We start from the raw sequence: 22,586 nt of genomic DNA on the forward strand, positions 1-22,586 counted from the left end.
TGCGATGCATTTAACAAAGTTGACCATTAAAATCAAATACGAATTTCAAATTATTGATATATTAAGACTTAAAAATATTAGCAGATTGAATGTCTATATCGCCCAAATCGCTTAGATTCGTTTCGCCCATTGTATATGGTTTATTAATTATTCACAATAATTTGTTATTGTGATTGAAGCAAATAGCAATTGGGTAAAATGCATCAATGCCCCACACTATGAAATGTGACCACATATGCTTAATATAGAACAACAGTGCATCAGTAGAACGGCATCAAACGATGTTAATTCACAATGGATTTCATTGTGAATGGAAAATATGGAGAAAAATTTTGTTTTTATAGAACACAAAATGTAGAAATAGTTTGAAAATCATATAGTTAGAAATACATTTGTATAAAACATTGGCTTTTAAACTACAAATGCGACACCCAACAATTAATTGACACTGTGTTTTTTTTTTTGCTAATCTTATCATTTGAAATAGTCTCAGATTATAAATAACTCTTAAATGCAATTGTTTTTTTGGCAATCCATGACAGTTAACCCAATTTTCGCATAAAGCATTATGGTAACTTCTCGATTTGAAAATTTACTGTTCCCAGGCATACATATTTGGTGCGTGAATTGGGTTCATTATCATTTAACACATTTTAGTTAGTTTTTTTTTTTTAACAAAATTTGCATAAAATTATTTACCAAAAAAAATCATGTAGACCATACAATTTCAAGCAATGTCATATATGGAAAGATGTTTATATTACATCACATTCAGTCCAATTTGGAAAAAGATAGAAAATATAAACAAAACGCAATGTGAAAACATACGGTAAAATTTTAAAATTCCACAAATGTTTTAAACTACGTATTTGGCTTGACAACTATTGCCGTTTGTTTTTGATTTTTTTATTTTTCATAGAAGTATTATTTCCTAGTTTTGTTTGTTGGAATTGGTTTTTAGGTCTGGGTTACTATATGAAAGTTTTTTTTTTAACACTGAAAAAAAGGTAAAAAAAAATTTCAAAGCTCCAATTGTTAGAGCTTTGGAAGTATTCGGAGGACCGAAATTTTAGACAAAAAATTGATTTTACAGGCAAATAAAACAAGATGAAAATTAATCGGTCCCCTAAATTTTGTCTACATTTGGTAGGTGTCCATTTATGGGAGATTAATTTTATTGTGATAACAAAAAAAAAATCACGAAAATTTTTCCAATTAAAATTTTAATTGAGTTTTTAAATATATTCAATTAAAATATTTATTCAACAATTTTTTTTAATTGAAACAAAAATCAATCACACAAATTAATAGATTTTGTTTAATTGATACTATCATTTCGATGATTGAAGGCATTTCAATTAAAAAATTAATTGGATCAATTAATTTCGTCATTGAATCAGAAAAAAAAATTTTGTGTGTATACACAAAAAAAAAATTCACCAAAATATTCCCAATTAAAAAGTTGATTGAAGTTGAAAACTTTTTCAATTAAGAAATTAATTGATACTATTAATCTTTTAATCAAACTAGAAGCATTAAGTCAATGATTGAAATGTTTTAAATTTTCAATTAAAAAGTTAAGATACAATTAACTTTTTAATCAAACTCCAAAGAGTAAGTCAGTTAAAAAATTATGGAATTTTTTTTTTTTAATTTTTAATTATTTTTTTTAAACAATTCTTGAATCAAACTAAAAAGGATAAAAAATAGTTATAGAAAGTGATTGAAATGTAGTATGGTGATAAAAATAGTTTAGTTTTTAATTGAAAAAATTAATTGAATTTTTCAATCAACATCAATTAAAAATTTAATTGAATCAATTAAAAAATTAATTGAAAATTGTTAATGATATCAATTTATGTTTTTGATGCCCAATTAAAACTTGATGCTATCATTTTCGTTATTGAAGACATTTTAATTAAAAAATTAATTGGATCAATTAATTTCGTGATTGAATCAGAAAAAAATTGTGTGTGTGTAGCAAACCTCTCACAACAACTGTCCTCTTTTGAGAGATGTCTGGTCTTAAGAGTGTCCAAGTTTGTGAGGTTTCTCTGTACTTTTTAACAAAAGGGAATTTCGTTTGCTTAAAATTTCGTTGCGGAGTAAAGAATTTTTTCTTTATGTGCGCATTTTTATGGAAAAACAAGTGAGTAAAGTAGAAAGTCGGGCGGGGCCGACTATATCATACCCTAAACCACCCCTACTGAATTAGTAAACATAAGCATTTGTGGGGTATCATTGGTATAGGTTTTGGAGAACATAAAGGGGGGTACATGTTTATGAGTGTCTTGTCACAATCTGAGCAGAAATATCTAATATTAGGAGCTATAGTTTATTTTTCACCAAATATTGAGTCCATTATAAAAAAAGAGGAAATCGGTCAATTAGTTGTGGGTAATAAATCCAAATTTCTACAAATAGAGCAATAGATTTATGTAAGAGCTACATGTAAGTCTAAATACGATCAGCTAGTACATCAAAATTTGAAATTTGAATAACGTAGGTTAATAAATAAGAGTATTATGGCCAAATATGACAATATGACTATATCTAAATCTGAACCAATTTGTATAATATTTTGCAGGTATGATTGATACCACAGAAGGTCACTTTGTGTAAAATTTGAGTACGATCAGTTAATAAATGAGGCCCCTATGGTCAAAAATAAGGTTATTAGGGGCAAATTTTTCAAAATCGGGCGATACATATATATGGGAGCTATATCTAAATTTGAACCGATTTCAATGAAATTTTGCACATACAGTTAGAGCTGTAGAAGATTACATTTAGCCAATTTTGAGTACGATCGATTGATAAATAAGGGGTTTACGGCCAAATTTGACCAAATCGGGCGATACATATATATGAGAGCTATATCTAAATCTGAACCGATTTCGATGAAATTGCGCACATACAGTTAGAGCTATAGAAGATTACATTTAGCCAACTTTGAGTACGATCGGTTGATAAATAAGGGATTTACGTCCAAATTTGACCAAATCCGGCGATACATATATATGGGAGCTATATCTAAATCTGAACCGACTTCGATTATTTTTGGCACATATTATCAGTACCATAAAAGATTAGAGTAAGCCAAGTTTGAGTAAGATCGCTTAATAAATAAGGTTTTTATGGCCAAATTTGGGAAAATCGGGCGATACATATATATGGGAGCTATATCTAAATTTGATCCGATTTCTTCCAAATTCAATAGCGTTCGTCCTTGTGCCCAAAAAACACCCTGTACCAAATTTCATCCAAATCGGTTAATAATTGCGACCGGAATCCTGTGAACAACAAATACATGGACAGACGGACGGACGGACGGACACCAAGCGCTAGATCGACTCAGGAGGTGATTCTGAGTCGATCGGTATATATTTTATGGGGTCTAAAATCAATATTTCTGGTAGGCACATTTTTGGCCGATCAAACTTATTATACCCTGACCACTATGTGGTTTAGGGTATAAAAATAAAAAAAGCGCTCTATAGATTATCATAAATTTCGGTTTATTTGCTCCTAAAAATATACAGTGAACCTCTCAGAAATAAACACTCACGGTTCCCTAAATTGTATTCACATTGGGGAAGGTCCCCACTTGTGAGACCTTACTTTCAATGTGCTAATATAGCAAATGCTTCACAAAAACTTTCCTTTTTTGGGAGATATTCGGTTTTTAGAATGTCCAAAATTGAAGGGTTTCACTGTACTTTTTAACAAAGGGGAATTTTATTTGCTTAAAATTTCGTTCCGGTGTAAAGTATTTTTTTACTAAATTCTAAAATTAATTTTTTTTAACTTATCATTTTTTTTATCAATTAATTTATATTTTTTTCCTCTTCTTTCCAGTTCCACGTACAATTTAATGATACTCTAACATCCACCTTTGAATATCCCTCCGAAGCTTCGCTTATTGTGGAAGACTCATTTACTGCCCTGAACAATGAATACACTCTGCCTGGCGAAAGTGAATTTAATCAAGCATTTCAGAATTTAGTTTTAGAGAATTCCATAATGCCACCATTGCATCATGTTGCCGATGAGATTATTCAACTGCCAACAACTGATAGTAGTAGTTCACCTGCCAATACAACACCAACCAAAAATATTTTAGGCAATTTACCATTAGGTGAGTTTTCAATGTGTCCATAATCCATAATAAAGTTTTCACCATAATTATTGTTATTATTATTATTATTAGTTTCTTCTTAATTTTGTCTTTATCTAATTTGTATATGTGGTTTTGGGTCACACAGTCACTTTCTAATCATATAAAATATTTCCAAACCCAAAAAAAACATAATCCTATTTTCTTAAGAATGTAGTTTTTTTCAATAATTTTTTTTTCTGGTTCATTGGTGTTTTTTGTTGGTTATGATTTTATAGTGCTTTATGATCTTTAAATAGGAATAAATCTTTAATCAAATACATATGCAATTTCAATAAAAAAAAAATCCATTTACTAACCTTACACTATATTCATTAATTATTTTTAATTCTGTTAAAAAAATCTTTTTTCTTTCTATATTTGGCTTATAATTCCAATTGGATTTATTTTTGAAGACTTTAATAAACTAAAAAAAAAATATTTTTTTTAATTAAATAAAAAAATTAATTGATTACTTTGATTGTTAAAAAAAATGACACAGAAAACCTTTAACAACAATTAAAAAATAAATTGATCCCATTAAAAAATGTATTGAATCATTTAATTCTTTTTTTTTAATTGTAACAATTAATATTTTAATTGTTTTTCAATAAGATTTTTATTGTATCTATTGATTTTTTAATTTTTCCTTAAAAAATACAAAAAAAAAAAAAAAAAAAAACAAAACATGTCGATATTCAATTAAAAAATTAATTGATCAATTTGATTATTAAAACATGACACAGTAAACCTTTAACAACAATTAAAAATAAATTGATCCCATTAAAAAAAAATGTTTTGAATCATTTAATTATTTTTTTTAATTGTATCAATTCATATTTTAATTGTTATTTTTAATAAGGTTTTTATTGTATCCATTAATTTTTTTTAATTTTTTCTTGAAAATTTTTTTTTTATATTTTTTTTCTGTGTATAGAGTATTCTTTTAATTGGCAAAATAACAACAATATAAAATATTTTTTATGTTTTATAGCTGTTATTGAACCACCATCGTCGTCCTCTTCTTGTTGTCGTGATAGTCCCACGTCCTGTTATAAATTTTTCCAAACTTCTTGTCCGGTCACTACGAAATCTTTTAGAGACATTATCAAAGTATGCTCATCGCATTTTCGTAAATTTACAAAAAATTTTAACATAAGGTTCGTTGAATTTGAACCCCAGTCAATCAATCAATCGCTGATTTCAGAAATTTCAACATTATCCTATATCTGCCAAATTAAACTAGGACTTCCGTTGTTTTTCCCATTGCTATAAATCATTTGTCATTAACATTTGCAGGAAAATCAAATCATATTAGTAACGCAATCCTTCTATTAACTTTATTTTTCTATTTTGATTTTTTTTTTAACAAAAAGTCGATAATTTTTGGATTTATATCTTAGGTGACGTTACAATGGCAGTTTGGTACTTCCGTCTGAGTCCATTCAAGTACCAGTATAAACTACCATTGCCTATCGCACAATAGATTTTCTATAGAAATAAAATTTTGAAAAAATTTTCTATAGAAATAACATTTTGGAAAAAATTTTCTATAAAAATAAAATTTTGACAAAATTTTCTATAGAAATAAAATTTGACAAAATTTTTCATTGAAATACAACCTCGACAAAATTTTCTATAGAAATAACATCTTGACAAAATTTTCTATAGAAATAAAATTTTGACAAAATTTTCTATAGAAATAAAATTTTGACAAAATTTTCTATAGACATAAAATTTTGCCAAAATTTTTTGTAGAAATAAAGTTTTGACAAAATTTTCTATAGAAATAAAATTGTGACAAAATTTTCTATAGAAATAAAATCTTGACAAAATTTTCTATAGAAATAAAATTTTGACAAAATTTTCTATAGAAATAAAATTTTGACAAAATTTTCTATAGACATAAAATTTTGACAAAATTTTCTATAGAAATAAAATTTTGACAAAATTTTCTATAGAAATAAAATTGTGACAAAATTTTCTATAGAAATAAAATTTTGACAAAATTTTCCACAGAAATAAAATTGTAACAAAATTTTCTATAGAAATAAAATTTTGACAAAATTTTCTATAGAAATAAAATTTTGACAAAATTTTCTATATAAATAAAATTTTGACAAAATTTTCTATAGAAATAAAATTTTGACAAAATTTTCTATAGAAATAAAATTTTGACAAAATTTTCTATATAAATAAAATTTTGACAAAATTTTCTATAGAAATAAAATTTTGACAAAATTTTCCATAGAAATAACATTTTGACAAAATTTTCTATAGAAATAAAATTTTGGCAAAATTTTCTATAGAAATAACATTTTGACAAAATTTTCTATAGAAATACAATTTTTACGAAATTTTCTATAGAAATAAAATTTTGACAAAATTTTCTATAGAAATAAAATTTGGACAAACTTTTCTATAGAAATAAAATTTTGACAAAGTTTTCTATAGAAATAAAATTTTGACAAAATTTTCTGTAGAAATACAATTTTGACAAAATTTTCCATAGAAATAAAATTTTGACAAATTTTTCTATAGAAATAAAATGTTGACAAAATTTTCTATAGAAATAAAATTTTGACAAAATTTTCCATAGATATAAAATGTTGACAAATTTTTCTGTAGAAATAAAATTTTGACAAAATTTTCTATGGAAATAAAATTTTGACACCATTTTCCATAGAAATAAAATTTTGACAAAATTTTCTATAGAAATAAAATTTTGAAAAAATTTTCTATAGAAATACAATTTTGACGAAATTTTCTATATAAATAAAATTTTGACAAAATTTTCTATAGAAATAAAATTTTGATAAATTTTTCTATAGAAATAAAATTTTGACAAAATTTTCTATAGAAATAAAATTTTGACAAAATTTTCTGTAGAAATACAATTTTGACAAAATTTTTGACAAAATAGAAATAAAATGTTGACAAAATTTTCTATAGAAATGAAATTTTGACAAAATTTTCTTAGAAATGAAATTTTGACAAAATTTTCTATAGAAATTAAATTTTGACGAAATTTTCTATATAAACAAAATATTTCCATAGAAATAAAATTTTGACAAAATTTTCTATAAAAATAAAATTTTGACAAAATTTTCCATAGAAATAAAATTTTAACAAATTTTTCTATAGAAATAAAATTTTGACAAAATTTTCTATAGAAATACAATTTTGACAAATTTTTTTATAGAAATAAAATTTTGACAAAATTTTCTATAGAAATAAAATTTTGACAAAATTTTCTATAGAAATAAAATTTTGACAAAATTTTCTGTAGAAATATAATTTTGACAAAATTTTCTATAGAAATGAAATTTTGTAAAAAAGATTTTTTGTTTGGTAGTTTTTTGGGAAAATTTTCTCCAGTGGAGCACGCAAAGAGTTCAAAAGTTGTATAAAGTGCAATTTTTTCCCATAATGTCTAAAGACAATAAATGCAATATGACATTAAGAGAACCTAAATTACTAAATGATAAAGCCAGATCTACCATTTTTTGGGTACTTTACAATGTTAGCTCACTGGACAATACCTACTGCTGCTTCTATGGCACACTCTTTTCAAAAGTGTGTAGAGACAATAGATGAAAAATGGCATCAAGAACTTTTTCTAGAATTGTGATTGTCCTTATGTTTTTGAGTGTTCGGTGGAGTTAGGATTTTGCAGTCGTTATAATTTGGTGTTTACCCTTCTATCAGATTTATAAACTATTTTCAATCAAAATATCATAATAAGTTTTTAATTGTTTCGGTATTCATGTAAATATTTTCTTCTACTATTCCAAAAAAAACTATCAAATCAGAATCCTTTCATCGCCGAAACTGTGGATACTCCAATTCCTTTGACCTTTTTTAGGGACACTAGTATTTCTTATGCCTTAAACGTCATCACAATTTTAAATTATCAACACCCTCTAGATTCTTTCAAAGTGTTGTGGCCTCAAATTCCCTACAATCAAACCATATCACAGCAATCAATCATGTAATATTTCACATAACATGATCCCCGCCCCCCAAACAAGCAAGCAGCACATAAAGGCAAGCCCGCAAATCCTGCTCCCTGGTATTAAAACTTTGTACATTGAGTCTCCTTCATATTCAAACCAAATCCAAAAATAAGACACAGTTGAAATTTTGAAAACCAAAACAAAAAAATCCACATAAAATTTTTACAGATTGCCAAAATTCAGAGAGGGATATGACATTAACAATGGCAGAAACGATGAACCAAGGCGAAGTGAAAGAAGATCTGGAGAAAAAACTGCAAGAGGACGTGATCAATGCCAACCAACAAATGATGAATGTGAAGACCAACAACGCCAAAGTCGACGCCAGAAATATCAACATAAATTTACCAGAATTACCAAAGTCATTGGAAGTACGAAAATCGCGAAAAGATTTAAAACTGCCACTGTTGGAAATGCAACAAGGGATAGGAGCAGGAGGAGGGGGAGGAGGCAGCATACCGAAACCCCCAATACCAGTAAAAAAATTTCATATGAAGACGTGGAGACCGTCATATTTAAAAGCAAATACCGGCCGCCTAGAAGTGGAATCAAACGATTCTCCTCTAACCAAGAAGCCAGCAATGAATGTCACCAGCCACCTAGATCAGAAACCAAAGAGGATACATAAGAATATAGACTCATCTCGCGATACGAATGGAAATTGGGAAAATAATCAAAACTCAAAATCATTACCTCATCTTGATGTAGAGCATAAAATACCACGAGTTCTAAGTAAACCCCAATATGCATGTTTTCTCCGTCAGCCCGAGACGGAAAGGCCAATCCAACGTTCTCGATCTAATGAATTTCGTAAAACTTATGTAACAAATCTTGAAACTCTACCAGTTTTTCGATCCAACTCTCTTAAATATTTGGAAAAATCGCCTTACTCACAAGAAAACTCAAATTCCGTAACTACAACTTTTAGTATGGAAAAGAAGTCTCCATATTTTAATCCAGATGTAAATTCAACTAAAAAATTTATTTCAAATAGGCTTGAGTATGCTAATCGCAAATCTTCGCTTACCGAATTGGATCAAAAATCCATATCCCATAGTAATTTGCCTAAGGAGAAAGATAATCTTGCCAACAACGAATGCAAAGACCCAGAAAATCTTAACCAATACTCTTCCTCTACTGAACCAAAGAAAATTAGCTATAAAAACCAGGATCCTAATTTATTAGAATGTTCAGCAATATCCCTTCCAAATTTGACACAAACTTCAAACTATAAAACGAACATAACTGAGACGAAAACCAATAACAATCTTATGTGTAGATCTTTAAATGACATGAAGCAAGAATCTGAAGCTATTTCCTTAATATCTTCTTCTCTATCTACGTTAAATGCTACTCAAGATATCAATGACCAAACAGGAAGTCCTATAAATACAGATTTTGATTATTCACAAATTCAACAAGTATCCTGTTCCCTACCAGATGTAAATAAATGTTTACAACCAATTATAGATAGGGAAGAATCTGATATCTTTCTAGATTTTGGTGAAGTTGAGGAAACTTATTCAACAAAATCACTTCCTGATTTAACACAAAATTTAGACCAACATTCCTTAAAAACCTATGTAAATGATGATAGGAAATCTATTTCTACAGAAGATATATCCGAAAAACATTTGAACCTATTGGAGAGAGGAAATTATTCAATTGATATCTCAAGGAAGCAAAACTCTAAAGATTCTTCACCAATATGCAATATGTCAGTAGATTCTTTAGACATTTCAGAAGATGATGATATTCAACACGAAATTAATCACAGATGTGATATCATAAATCCCAACTCTGACATTAATAATATAAAGATGGGATTATCCTCTGAGATGTTAGTTAGTCAATATGCAAATAATGAAACAGAAGAAAACGCCAAAGATATATCAACTCTGGAAAATATTAAGTCTTCCATAAATGACCTCTCTGAGGTATTAACATCAGAGAATAATTCATCTAAAAACACTCAAAGATATGAGATCTTAAAAGAGGTTTCTGATCTTGAAAATAATAAATCTGTTACAAATAATATATCCCATAAATCTGTTTTAGTATCACCAGAGAATGGTTCTTCTTTAGATGATATTCAATATGAAAGCAATCAAAAGAAAAATGACTTCAATCTCGAGAATAAAAATTCTTGCTTTAAGAATGTTACCAATGATATATCTAATGAGCTGTCATCAGATAATAGTTCATGTTTAGATTTTAAACAAAACTCATTTTCAATTAATGAAGATGTATATAAAACATCTACTGAAAGTGAAGACAAAAAGATGAATCAGAAAATAATTCAATATTCATTGTGTGAACAAAAAGATAAAAAAATAGTTGATCGATCATCTTGTGATCGTGTAGAATCCAGAAAATCAGTTTATGAAGAAAATGTTTTGGAGAAATCTATTGAAACTTCTAAAGAATGTCATCCAAAGCAGCAAGAATTTATTTCAATACCTTCAAAAGCTGAAGATAAATCCAATTTTCATATAAATCTTCAAAATGAAAGCTCTTTTATTAGGAAGAATCAAACGAGTAATTTATCTCTTCATTCTTCGGAAAATATTCCAGAAGAAAAACTTATTGAGAATAATTTTAAGAGCTCAGATAATCAGAAACCTTTAAAGGATCAAATTGGGGAAGATTTGGCAAATTCTTCGCAAAAATCAAATACTTTGGAAAAGATTAAAACTTGTCTTTTCCGAGAGCAATTTTCTTGTGAAAACAATATGCAGACTTTCAATATTATAGATAAGAATTTTCTGGAATCATGTAAAGATTCCAAGAATGAGACTATTGTAAGATCTTCAGAAATTATAGATATTGATAGAAAATTGAAATCATATGAAGTTTCCAAAGATGAGATTATTGCAACATCTTTCGAACGTGAAGATATTGCAGCACATAATCCTGAGAAAAGAATAGCGAAGTCATATGAAGATTCCCAAATTGCAACTTCATTACAGAATCTCAATGATAGTAAATTGATGTCATATGAACATACCAAAGATGAGATTATTGCAAGATCTTTAGAAATTGAAGATATCGCAGTACATAATCCTGGGAAAAGAATTGCGAAGTCATATGAAGTTTCTCAAAGTAAAGATAAAGTAATTGCAACTTCAGTACAGAATCTCAACGATTCCAAAGATGTAATTGTTCCAATATCTTCTGAAACTGTAGATATTGCAGCACATAATACAGATAGAATGAGATTGAAGTCTTATGAAGATTCTAAAAGCAAAGATAAGATTATTGCAACTGAAGTACATAATCTCAATGATAGAAAATTGAAGTTATATGAAGATTCCAAAGATGAGATTATTGCAAGATCTTCAGAAATTGAAGATATTGCAGCCCGTAATCCTGAGAAAAGAATAATGAAGTCATATGAAGATTCCAAAGATGTGATTGTTGCAACATCTTTTGAAAATGAAGATATTGCAGCACATAATTTCGATAAAAGGAGATTGAGGTCCTATGAAGATTTTAGAATCAATGATAATCATGAGAAAAGAATATTGAAGTCATACGAAGATTCCAAAGATGAGATTGTTGCAACATCTTTTGAAAATGAAGATATTGCAGCATATAATTTCGATAGAAGGAGATTGAAGTCTTATGAAAATTCCCAAAGTAAAGATAAGATTATTACAAATGCAGAACATAATATCAATAATAGAAAATTGATGTCTTATGAAGATGAGATTATTGCAGCATCTCTTGAAACTGAAGATATTGCAGTACATAATTCCGATAGAAGGAGATTGAAATCTTATAAAGATTCCCAAAGCAATGACAAGATTATTGCAACTTCTTTAGCAATGAAAAATATTGCAATACATAATCTTGATGAAAGATCGCCCATAAAGATATTTAATAAGTCAAGTTCTATATTTCCTGAATATAAAGCTACAATAAATGATGATCTAAATGAAAAATCTTTGGAAACTAATGACAATATTTTGAATAAGCATAATATTTCACAGGATAGTCTTGATAGACCTTTAGACTCCCTAAACCTTTCGAGTGATCTAAATGAAACCGAAACATTGGATAAAGAATTTAGTGAACAAAATCAAAAGCATTCTTTGAATTTAAGTGCAAAGATAATAAACAACCCTCTAGACTCGAGAAGTAAAGACCCTATTCCATCATCAATAAATGCTAATCTAAATGAAAAAAATTTTGAAACTGATGATAATATTTTGAATAAGCATAATATATCACAGGATATTCCTGATAGATGTTTAGACACCATAAAACTTTCCAGTGATCTAAATGAAACGGAAACATTGGAAAAAGGACCTATTGAACAAAATCAAAATCATTCTTTGAATTTGAATGAGAATACATTATTAAACAAACCTTTAGCCTGGAGAAATAAAGATCCTATTCCATCGCCTTCAAAGCCTGATCAAATAATCATAAATGATCTTAGTTTAATAACTAAAGAATCAAATAAGAAATTTAATGATTTATCTCAAAATTCCAAGACCACTACATCTTGTATACTTCAAGACTGCTCATCTCCATCCAAAGTACTTAAAATTAAGACCTCAAATAAATTTAGTATATTTTCAAATTCCTCTACAAAAGATATATCTCAACAGTCTACCTATGGAGTGGGCAGAAAATGTAATCGTAATGTTTCGAAATCTTTTAAAAATGCCTTAACTCTATATGAAAGTTTTAATGAAAAACAACCAAAAGATTCTCTGATTGTTAAAAATAAATACATTACCAATGTTCAAAGATCAATTAGTTTATTGGAAAAGTCTTTTCAAAAGACCAGGAAAGAATTTGAAGAGGTTAAAGCAAACAGTAAGGAATTTTCAAATAAATCTGGGAATTGTAATTTTTCAATTTCTCCCTTAAAGAGGAATACAAATGATATAGAATATTCAAAGAAATCTAGGGAAAATATTTCAGAATCATCTAGTCAAAAACTTGGTAATGACATGGAAAATAATAATAATCGTAGTTCTAATTATTTTAACGATCTAAAACAAATAACCCATGGAAGTGATAATGATTCCTTTATAACTAATTTGGAATTTTCAAAACATTACCCAGAACAAACTATGAATACTAATGCTAATAATTCCCATGATTACAAAAATTTGGTTGTTGAAGAGAAATCAATATATCTTGATAAAGATACATCTTCATCTTCTTGTTTGGTTAAGGATAATATGAATTCTTTTAATGAATCCTCTAATATTACAAGTAAATTACAATCATCTACAATACAACACCATAACAATTTGAAGGACATGGTACATGATACACATACACTTGCGGTTAAGGATTTTTCTTCTACGACGACATTAGCGATTAATAAAAATAGCAAATTGTTAAGTACTAACAACCAAATTCTTCAGGTGGATGGGGTTTCGTTAACTACTTCATTAACTTCATCAAATATTGTAAAAAATGAATTTTCATATTCTCCCAATTCTCGTTCTTTCCGTTTCTCTAAATCTTCTTCTAATTCCATCACCATGACTAATAATGATAATGCAAGAGCAGCCACAAAGTCTATGGAAAATAAACAGAATGAGTTACAACGTTCTGCTAAAACTCCACCAAAAGTACCACCTCGTTTAATTGCCACAAAATCGACATCGAACAACAGCACCAATAAGAATCACCTGAACAACTCGACCAAGACGACGACAACAACATCCAACATCAACTATTCCACTTCTAATTCTACTTCTTCTATAGCCACTAGTTTCAAAGTCTCCTCCTATTCTAATTCAAATTCTTCAACTTCTACTTCTACTACCACTAAACACTGTGCTCCTCCTCTACGTAGACGTATACCTGGCAATACTTTGTACTATGTCTAAAAGTGTGTAGTCAAGACCACCGATATCTACTTTTCTACTATATATCCACATCCAACTGTATCATCTCTAATCTATGTCTATATATATGTAAACTCTATGTATGTATTTGTTTGTTTCTTATTTTTTGTATGTAATATTTTTTTTTTGGTTTTTTAGGATGATATTTTGTATTTTACCTAATAAATTATTAAATAAATAAAATGAGTATTCGGTTCGGTAGGGGTTGGTTTACACAAAAATTCAAAATTTTCCCCCGAAACGGAATTTCAAATCAACCAAATTTTCATTTGTAGCTAAAGATGTATATTTAAGGCAAATTCGACTTTTTTGGGAACTCATGTTAACATACACACAAAAAAATCTGATTCAATCATGAAATTAATTGATCTAATTAGGTTGTTAGTGAAATAGCTTCAATCACAGAAACGATAGGTATCAATTATAAAAATAATTGAAAGTCAATTAAAAAATTAATTCATTCAATTAAAAAATTAATTGATACTATTCATTTTTGTGATTGATGTTTGTTTAAAAATTTAAAAATGTTAAAAATTTGTTGAATCAATTATATTTTTAATTGAATATTTTTCCAATTAAAATTTTAATTGAGTTTTAAAAAATATTTAATTGAAAATTTAATTGATTCAAAAAAATTTAATTGAAACAAAAATCAATCGCAAAAATTATTAGTACCAATTCATTTTTTAATTGGATGAATTAATTTTTTAATTAACTTTCAATTAATTTTTTTAATTGATACTATCATTTAATTAAAAAATTAATTGGATTAATTAATTTTGTGATTGAATCAAAAAAAAATGTTCTGTGTGTGTGTATATTAGACCTAATAATCTTTCTATCCAATAGGCTCGAAAAAAAATATTGTAATAATTTTTAGTTTAAATGATTTGGACATTAAACCAGCCTGCGTACACACAAAAAAAATATCAATTAATTTGATTGTCAATATACAATTACAATTATGTTTAAATTTTAGCTAACAACGTATTTTGTAAATACAATTACGATTTTAGTCACTTTAGCAACTAATTTTTTTATATCAACAAAAATTTAGTTGAACTTCAAAATTTTCTGTAACAACAATTTATTGTTAGCTCAAAAATTATAATATTATTTTGTGTGTATATATCAGGCTAACATAAAAATAATTTGCTTTTAAATTTTAATAATGCTTTAATGATTGGTTTTGCAATTTCGTTTCCCAGGAAATTATGATATTTTTGTGTTGGTAAGGTAGATTGCTTTATTGTATCTATAAAAAAAAATAATTTCCTATCTGCGAAATGCATATTTAGATCATATAAAATCCCTATTATGATTTGAAAATATTTTCCATAAATACAAATACAAAATTTGTTTGGGTCCAACATGAATTTTGGTTGTCATAAAGTCGTAAATATTTATCCCCAAAGAAATTGCTTTAGAGAAAAAAATGAGCCTTAAAATGGGTTTCGATTTAAAGTCTTATGTTTTTGTTTTTATATTTTATTTAGAAGGATTTGTGTGTAAAAAAACTGTAGTTTACAAAAATATAATTTGGTTTTCAATCATTGCTCCAAAAAATTGCTTCAATTAATATTTATTTGAAATTGTCCAATTAATCCCCCATGTTCCGATATTCGGAATCGCAAATCGCAAGAATTTATTATATCTTGTAATGAAAAAAAATAGAGATTCTCTTGGTCTTCAATCTAATTTTAATTTCAACTTCTCAATAAAGAAAACTATATTACCAAGGTTTAAGTTTATAAGTTTCAGGGTTAAGAAAATTGTGCGATTTGCGATTCCGAATTTCGGAACATGAGGAAATATATTATTGATAAAAAACGAGCTCTAGGTCTGTGTTTTTAATTTATTTTTATTCAATATTTCGTCTTTTCAATGAAAGACTTAAATTTTTAAAACAACAAAAATATTACACCCACTATTGAGTAGAACCTAACGACTCGGAGTCTGTTGTCATACTGATTTATTTGAAATGTGAATTCACAGCCCAACAGATAGTATTAATCAAAAATTAATTGGCCCCATTAAAGAATTAATATAACTAAATATTGTGATTGATTTTTTTGAATTAATTAAATTTTTATTTGAATATTTTTGGAAATTTTATTAAAATTTTTTATTGGAAAAATTTAGCTGCTATTTTTTTCTGTGTAGAGAAGATCCCTCTATTCCCTATAGGAAACATATATTTCGCTCTCTCACAAAAAAAAGACTTTGCCCAAAAGGAAATGGACACCAATAAAGTTAGTGTTTATTGTTAAAATATTCAATTTAGGGCAAAAACATTTGGAAGTTCTTCCAAAGGCACAACTTTAACCCTTTCACTACCGATGTCCACTTAGAAGGACATTCGAAAAAGTCAACAAATTCTATTTTCCCACTTAGTTTCGATTTATTTCTCTATGTTATTTTAAAGTAGAGGCTTCAATCTAAATAATCTATAAATATTTTCCACATTGATGAGGTTTTAGACATACATTTTTATAAAATTCTTTGGCAATAAACGAAAAATAAGAAAATTTGAGAAAATTTTTGTACTATATGTTTCTAGTAAATGGACATTCATACAAAAACTATAGCTGATACTACTTCGGGTTTTTTTTTGTATTTTTTCTCACACTTTGAAATTTATTATATAGCGCTTATTTTCGTAAGGCCATTTGGTCACAATTCAAGAATCAAATTTTCAGAACAAGCTCATATAGCCCTTGAAGTAATTGAGGTAGGTTCTCTCAAATTTTTGTTCTACATGCTGTTAGTACAAGTAGAAACAGAAGAAAAATTAAAGTTTTTAACATTAGGTTTATTTCGGTAGTGAAAGGGTTAAAAGTACTTCCAGAAGATGCACTCCCCATGATGTGCTTTATTTTAACTACCCAGGAAGTTCTTGTAATTCAATTTTTTATAACTTGGGTTTTTCATACTTTTAATGGGTAATTTTAAAATAGGTTAAAAACCGAGTAAGAATTCATAAAATGGTACAAATAATTTAAACTTTTTCGAAAAAAAAATGCTAAATCCAATTTGAAAAAATTGTGAATTTTTGAAAATATTTGAGGTCAAGCGTTAGAATCCATTGAAAATTATAAAAATTATTTATTTGACAAATTATCACGGAATTTTTTAATTTACATCCAAAACATTCACACCTAAAGAAGTGATGCAAATTCAGAGCAACGGCTTTTGAAGTGGAGGACTTCCGTCCTATGACAAGCCCATGTTAAATTCATCGCTTCTGCGTCAATTTTGCACCACTTCCGGATGCAAAAAGAACATTTTCATTACTTTTTTGGCGACGCTTTTTTGCTGGGTAGTTTATGGCAACAATTATAAAATTTGTCCCCACCAACACGGTGGTATATGATTTATTGGATTATTGTTAATCTTAAATTAATTTCGCGTACCCATAACAGACTATTCCTAGACTACAAAAAAAAATTCACGAAAATTTTTCCAATTAAAGTCTTCATTGCTTTTTTATAAAATATTCAATTAAACATTTAATTAATTCAACATTTTTATACCCTCCACCATAGGATGGGGGGTATATTAACTTTGTCATTCCGTTTGTAACACATCGACATATGGATCTAAGACCCCATAAAGTATATATATTCTCGGTCGTGGTGAAATTCTGAGTCGATCTGAGCATGCCCGTCCGTCCGACTGTTGAAATCACGCTAACTTCCGAACGAAACAAGCTATCGACTTGAAACTTGGCACAAGTAGTTGTTATTGATGTAGGTCGGATGGTATTGCAAATGGGCCATATCGGTCCACTTTTACGTATAGCTCCCATATAAACGGACCCCCAAATTTGGCTTGCGAGGCCTCTAAGAGAAGCAAATTTCATTCGATCCGGCTGAAATTTGGTACATGGTGTTAGTATATGGTCTCTAACAACAATGCAAAAATTGGTCCATATCGGTCCATAATTATATATAGCCCCCATATAAACCGAACCCCCGATTTGGCTTGCAGAGCCTCTAAGAGAAGCAAATTTTATCCGATCCGGCTGAAATTTGGTACATGGTGTTAGTATATGGTCTCTAACAACCATGCAAAAATTGGTCCATATCGGTCCATAATTATATATAGCCCCCATATAAACCGATCCCCCGATTTGGCTTGCAGAGCCTCTAAGAGAAGCAAATTTCATCCGATCCGGCTGAAATTTGGTACGTGGTGTTAGTATATGGTCTCTAACAACCATGCCAAAAGTGGTCCATCATTTATAGCCCCATATAAAAGAATCCCGAGATTTGGTTTTGGAGTCTCTTGGAGGAGCAAATTTCATCCGAGTGAGTTGAAATTTGTGGATGACAGTCTTTCGTAGTTTCTACGCCATCCATGGTGGAGGGTACATAAGATTCGGCCTGGCCGAACTTACGGCCGTATATACTTGTTTTTTTTTTTTTTAATTGAAGCAAAACTCACAATCATAAAAATTAATAATATCAATTAATTGAATCAATTAATTTTTTAATTGATACTATAATTTCTGTGATTGAAGAAATTGCAATTAAAAACTAATTGGATCAATTAATTTTGTGATTGAAGACAAAACATATTTTTTGTGTGTATCTAAAATTTTAATTATAGATTTCATATTCAAATAAAATATTTTAGCAATTAACCCTTAAATGCACAAGATCACCGATTCCTCCGAAAAAAATATATAATATGCAAAATGGTAAAAAAAGAACATCTGCATACCCCATTTTTTTCAAAAAAAAATGTTGTGTTTTTTGAAAAATAGTGTTGACATCTTAAAAAGTACAGTGCGCATTGAACTAAGTTTTTATTTACAAATAAACAATTGGATTGTAGTAGATAATAGAGAATAGAGATATTTTTACACTACACAGTTTTTTTACCAACATTACTCTCATTTATAATAAATATTATTTAACTTCCAATCTGGAGTTTTTTGAATTTTTGGTTAAAATTTGTTTTTCAATTTTAACTGCAGATTACTCAGAAGTACTAAAAACTTTCCGGAAAGAAATATTTTTAGAAATAGCGTTATGATGTTATGATGTAAATGCAACAAACTTGATTTCATAGAATTCGGCCAACGTTTTAAGTCTTAACAGGTTGGCTGATAAGTCCCCGGTCTAACAAAGAAAAACAATTTTTTTTGGTCAAAATTCGTTTTTATTATTCAACATAGTTCCCTTCAAGAGCGATACAACGATTATAACGACCTTCCAATTTTTTGGCAAAACTCCTTCGGTTTTGCCTCAAAATAGGCCTCAGTTTCTCTGCAGCAAAAAAACGTTCTTTAAAATCAAACAAAACAGTTTAGAGTCAATCGTTGCATAGTTTGCCACAAAAATTCTGCTTTATTTGCTCTTAAAGAAAATACTTTAGATTAAAAGGGAATTTTGTTTGTCTAAAATTTTGTTCCGAAGCAAAGTATTTTTTCTTTGGATATAGTTTGTTTCACAACAAACTGACCAAAAGGACGAGGTTCTTTTATGAAAAAAAAATTGTAAAATATTTCCTAGAAACAAATTTGTAAAATATATTTTAGGAAGGAAATTTTAGAAAAATTAAATACTTTTTTCCTAAAAAAAAGAGATGAAAGGATGTCCCTCATCAGTTACTCTGATAGTGAGGGTGTCAATATAATATTTCAAAAAGTGTGAAATATTTTTTATCGCTCTCATTAGGTACTTTTCCTTGGTTTCTTTGTACACTTAAAAATGAGTCCACTAAAGCCAATTTAACTCTATTTTATTTCATGGAAAATATTATGTTTTATTAAACAAAAAATCCCTCACTTTAATAATACATTGTTTGTAAAAGAATAAAGTTATAGTTTTAGTTATACAATTTGACAAGTAGTTATGCAATATGACAAAATTTGAATTTACCTTAAATTAGTTCAGGAATTTCCACAATTTCCTAAAATGTTTAAATTTTACCAAAAATGCGCCTATCTTGAACTTCATATGGGACTAAAGACATTTTTGCAATTTCTATCTTCAATTGTTTATTTAAAGAAAGAAAGTTTCTTCTTTGAAAAAAAATTGATTATGTCCAATTGTTTTTTCTTGAATTTGTTCAAAAAATTTATACTTATTTTTATAATATTGGCGTTTACAATTTGATTAAATTTTCAATTTACAAATTAGTTAAGATTTTCTAAAACTAACCTTTATTTTCTTTCCTGATGATAATGTTAATTTTGTTTAGTCCTCCTTATCAACATATTCAGGTCCTCGAAAGGTGGTTCATTTAAGCTAATCTTTTTATACAACTCCCATTAGATGTGATAACTTGTCTCACAAATTAATACAAATGTATGTTGCCTAATTTTTATATTCTTAGTTGAATATGTTTTTCACAATACTTTCTTCTTTTTGTTATTATCTTAATTTACATCAAAAATGTTATAGAACCTTTTCAATGAGATTTAATTTAAGTTATTTGTGATCCCCATTTTATCTAAAATTAATAGTCCAGAGAATTAATTCCTTTTTAATAGCAATCATTGCATACTTTCAGGCGGTACCATTATTCACTTGAGATAGTATTTTTCAAAACCAAAGGGTTTGCTTCCATAAAGTTCTAACTCACTCAATATATGTATGTTCCAACAATCACTTAAGTCATTGACCACATATGGCTGTAGTTCCGAGCACAGAATTAAAATGCCTTTCATAAATACTTTTTATGATGAATTTTCTGTTGAGAAAATGTCAACATCTGGACATCAGATGAATAATTGTATAAAATTGTATAATTCCATAAGATCGCAATTAGAGGCTGACAGATCGTGTTATTAATCACTTCCCAGGCTTAATAACTCATGCCCTGATATGTTTCTATGGCCAGGCATCCATATTAGTTTTTTTTTTTTTTTTTTTTCCATTTCATTTATTTCATAACATTCCGTTTCTGCTTTTTCTTTACATTTATACTTATTTCTAAAGAGTTTAAGAAAAATAATTTCCTTTTCTTCTTAATTATGCTATGTAGTATTTCAACATTTACGACGTGTGTTTAATCACATTAATAAATAGTTAAAGGAAAAAGTATAACAAAACCTTTATAAATGTTTGACTAGATTAGGAGGCTTAGGGCTAATTTAAGTTGAGGCAATTTCATTAATATGTTTATATATAGATGCTTTACATCTTACATTAAAATTTGAGTAGATTTCTTCAAGTTTATCTGATACAAGTGGAAACCCTGAAAGGGAATGTAATCTTTGTGTAGAGAAATGCCATGATAGGTTAAAAATCATTTTTAGCAGTTTGTTCTGGACTACTTGAAGTTTATGGATGTGGCATCTGGCCGAAGATGCCCAGAGAGGAGCACAATAGTAAATTATCGGCAAGAATATTGATTTAATTAACAGTTTCTTATTTTCTCTATTTAATTCCGAGTTTCTGGCAATAAATGGATACATTGTCCTTATAGTCTTGTTTATTTTATGAACTACAGCAGGGATGTGGTCACAGAAATTAAGTTTTTTATCTAGAACGACTCCTAGATATTTAACGTTTACTTCCCATGCTATATTGTGGTTTAAAAACCTTAATGGGGCTTGTGGCAGAAAACATGATTTCCGTTTTCGCGAGAAGTATATTGCTTGCGTTTTGTCAGGATTTACAGAGATGTTCCATTTGTTAAAGTACTGGTATAATTTATTCAGACCATCTTCCAGGTTTTTGGTAATAATAGAGGAGTACAAATTAGAGCTTAAAATGGCTGTGTCATCTGCAAACACAGATATCATACAATTATTTATGATAGGTATATCGGCAGTAAATATATTGTAAAGCAATGGTGATAAGCAGGAGCCTTGCGGGCAACCACTTGGGATATTATATTCCTCAGATTTTGTTTCGCCAAGGCAAACCCTAAAAGATCTGCCGTTTAAAAAACTTTGAGTTAGTTTGACAATATAAGTAGGAAACCCAAATTTCATCATTTTAAAGATTAGGCCGTTGTGCCAGACGCTGTCGAAGGCCGCTTTAATGTCAAGAAGTACCATACCGGTGGATAGAGAGTTATTGAAATTTTGGTGGACAATCCTTTTTATCTTCATGAGAGGGTGGCAAGTGTTGTGCTCCTTCCTAAACCCAAATTGCTGCTTTGGAAGAATGTTTTGTTCTTCGATAAAATCCGATAATATATTATGCATAACTTTCTCTAAAACTTTGCTCACCGATGAGAGTAAGCTGATTGGCCTGTAAGATTTAGGGTCGAAAGGTGGTTTGTTGGGTTTATGAATAGCAATGGTTTTCGAGCACTTCCATTTATGCGGAAAATAACAAAGTTTAATGCATGAGTTTATTATTCTGTGAAGTAATAATAACCCACTATGAGGTAACATTTTAAGACATTTATTTGTGATGCCATCTGAGCCTGGTGCTTTTTTGCTCTTTAGATTTCTTATAATTTCCGATATCTTAGCTATAGTGATGATTTCATACTCTGGTAGATTAAGATCACTTTCATTGAGTCGAGCCACAGTTGAGTTAACATTACTAACAGTTAAGTCGTCGCTAAGTT

The 22,586-nt window shown here is 28.4% G+C and overlaps 3 protein-coding genes across 6 annotated transcripts in view; all 3 read left to right on the forward strand.

Annotated features, from left to right (window-relative positions):
* RpLP2 (ribosomal protein LP2) overlaps positions 1-22,586 on the forward strand; it is a 507,190-nt gene that overhangs the window by 93,096 nt on the left and 391,508 nt on the right. The gene's annotated exons all lie outside the window — the stretch shown is intronic.
* Positions 1-22,586, forward strand: part of bif (protein phosphatase 1-binding protein bifocal) — a 112,119-nt gene that overhangs the window by 79,071 nt on the left and 10,462 nt on the right. For 2 of the 4 annotated variants that reach the window (XR_012720472.1, XR_012720471.1), the window contains exons 4-5: positions 3,859-4,138; positions 13,708-14,128. Coding sequence is in view for 2 of the 4 variants with exons in the window: in XM_075300279.1 (XP_075156394.1) it covers positions 3,859-4,138 (280 nt within the window). In the remaining 2 variants the exon portion in view is untranslated. The remainder of the gene's footprint in view (positions 1-3,858; positions 4,139-13,707; positions 14,129-22,586) is intronic. The other 2 variants (XM_075300279.1, XM_075300280.1) reach the window with 1 other exon arrangement.
* Positions 8,374-13,703, forward strand: LOC142228856 (uncharacterized; the record flags this gene model as incomplete). Its single annotated transcript, XM_075299381.1, has 1 exon — positions 8,374-13,703. A coding segment is annotated over exon 1 (5,328 nt), but the record flags the coding sequence as incomplete, so codon positions are not given.

The sequence above is a fragment of the Haematobia irritans genome, chromosome 3 (assembly GCF_050003625.1).
Source record: "Haematobia irritans isolate KBUSLIRL chromosome 3, ASM5000362v1, whole genome shotgun sequence".
Lineage (NCBI taxonomy): Eukaryota > Metazoa > Arthropoda > Insecta > Diptera > Muscidae > Haematobia > Haematobia irritans.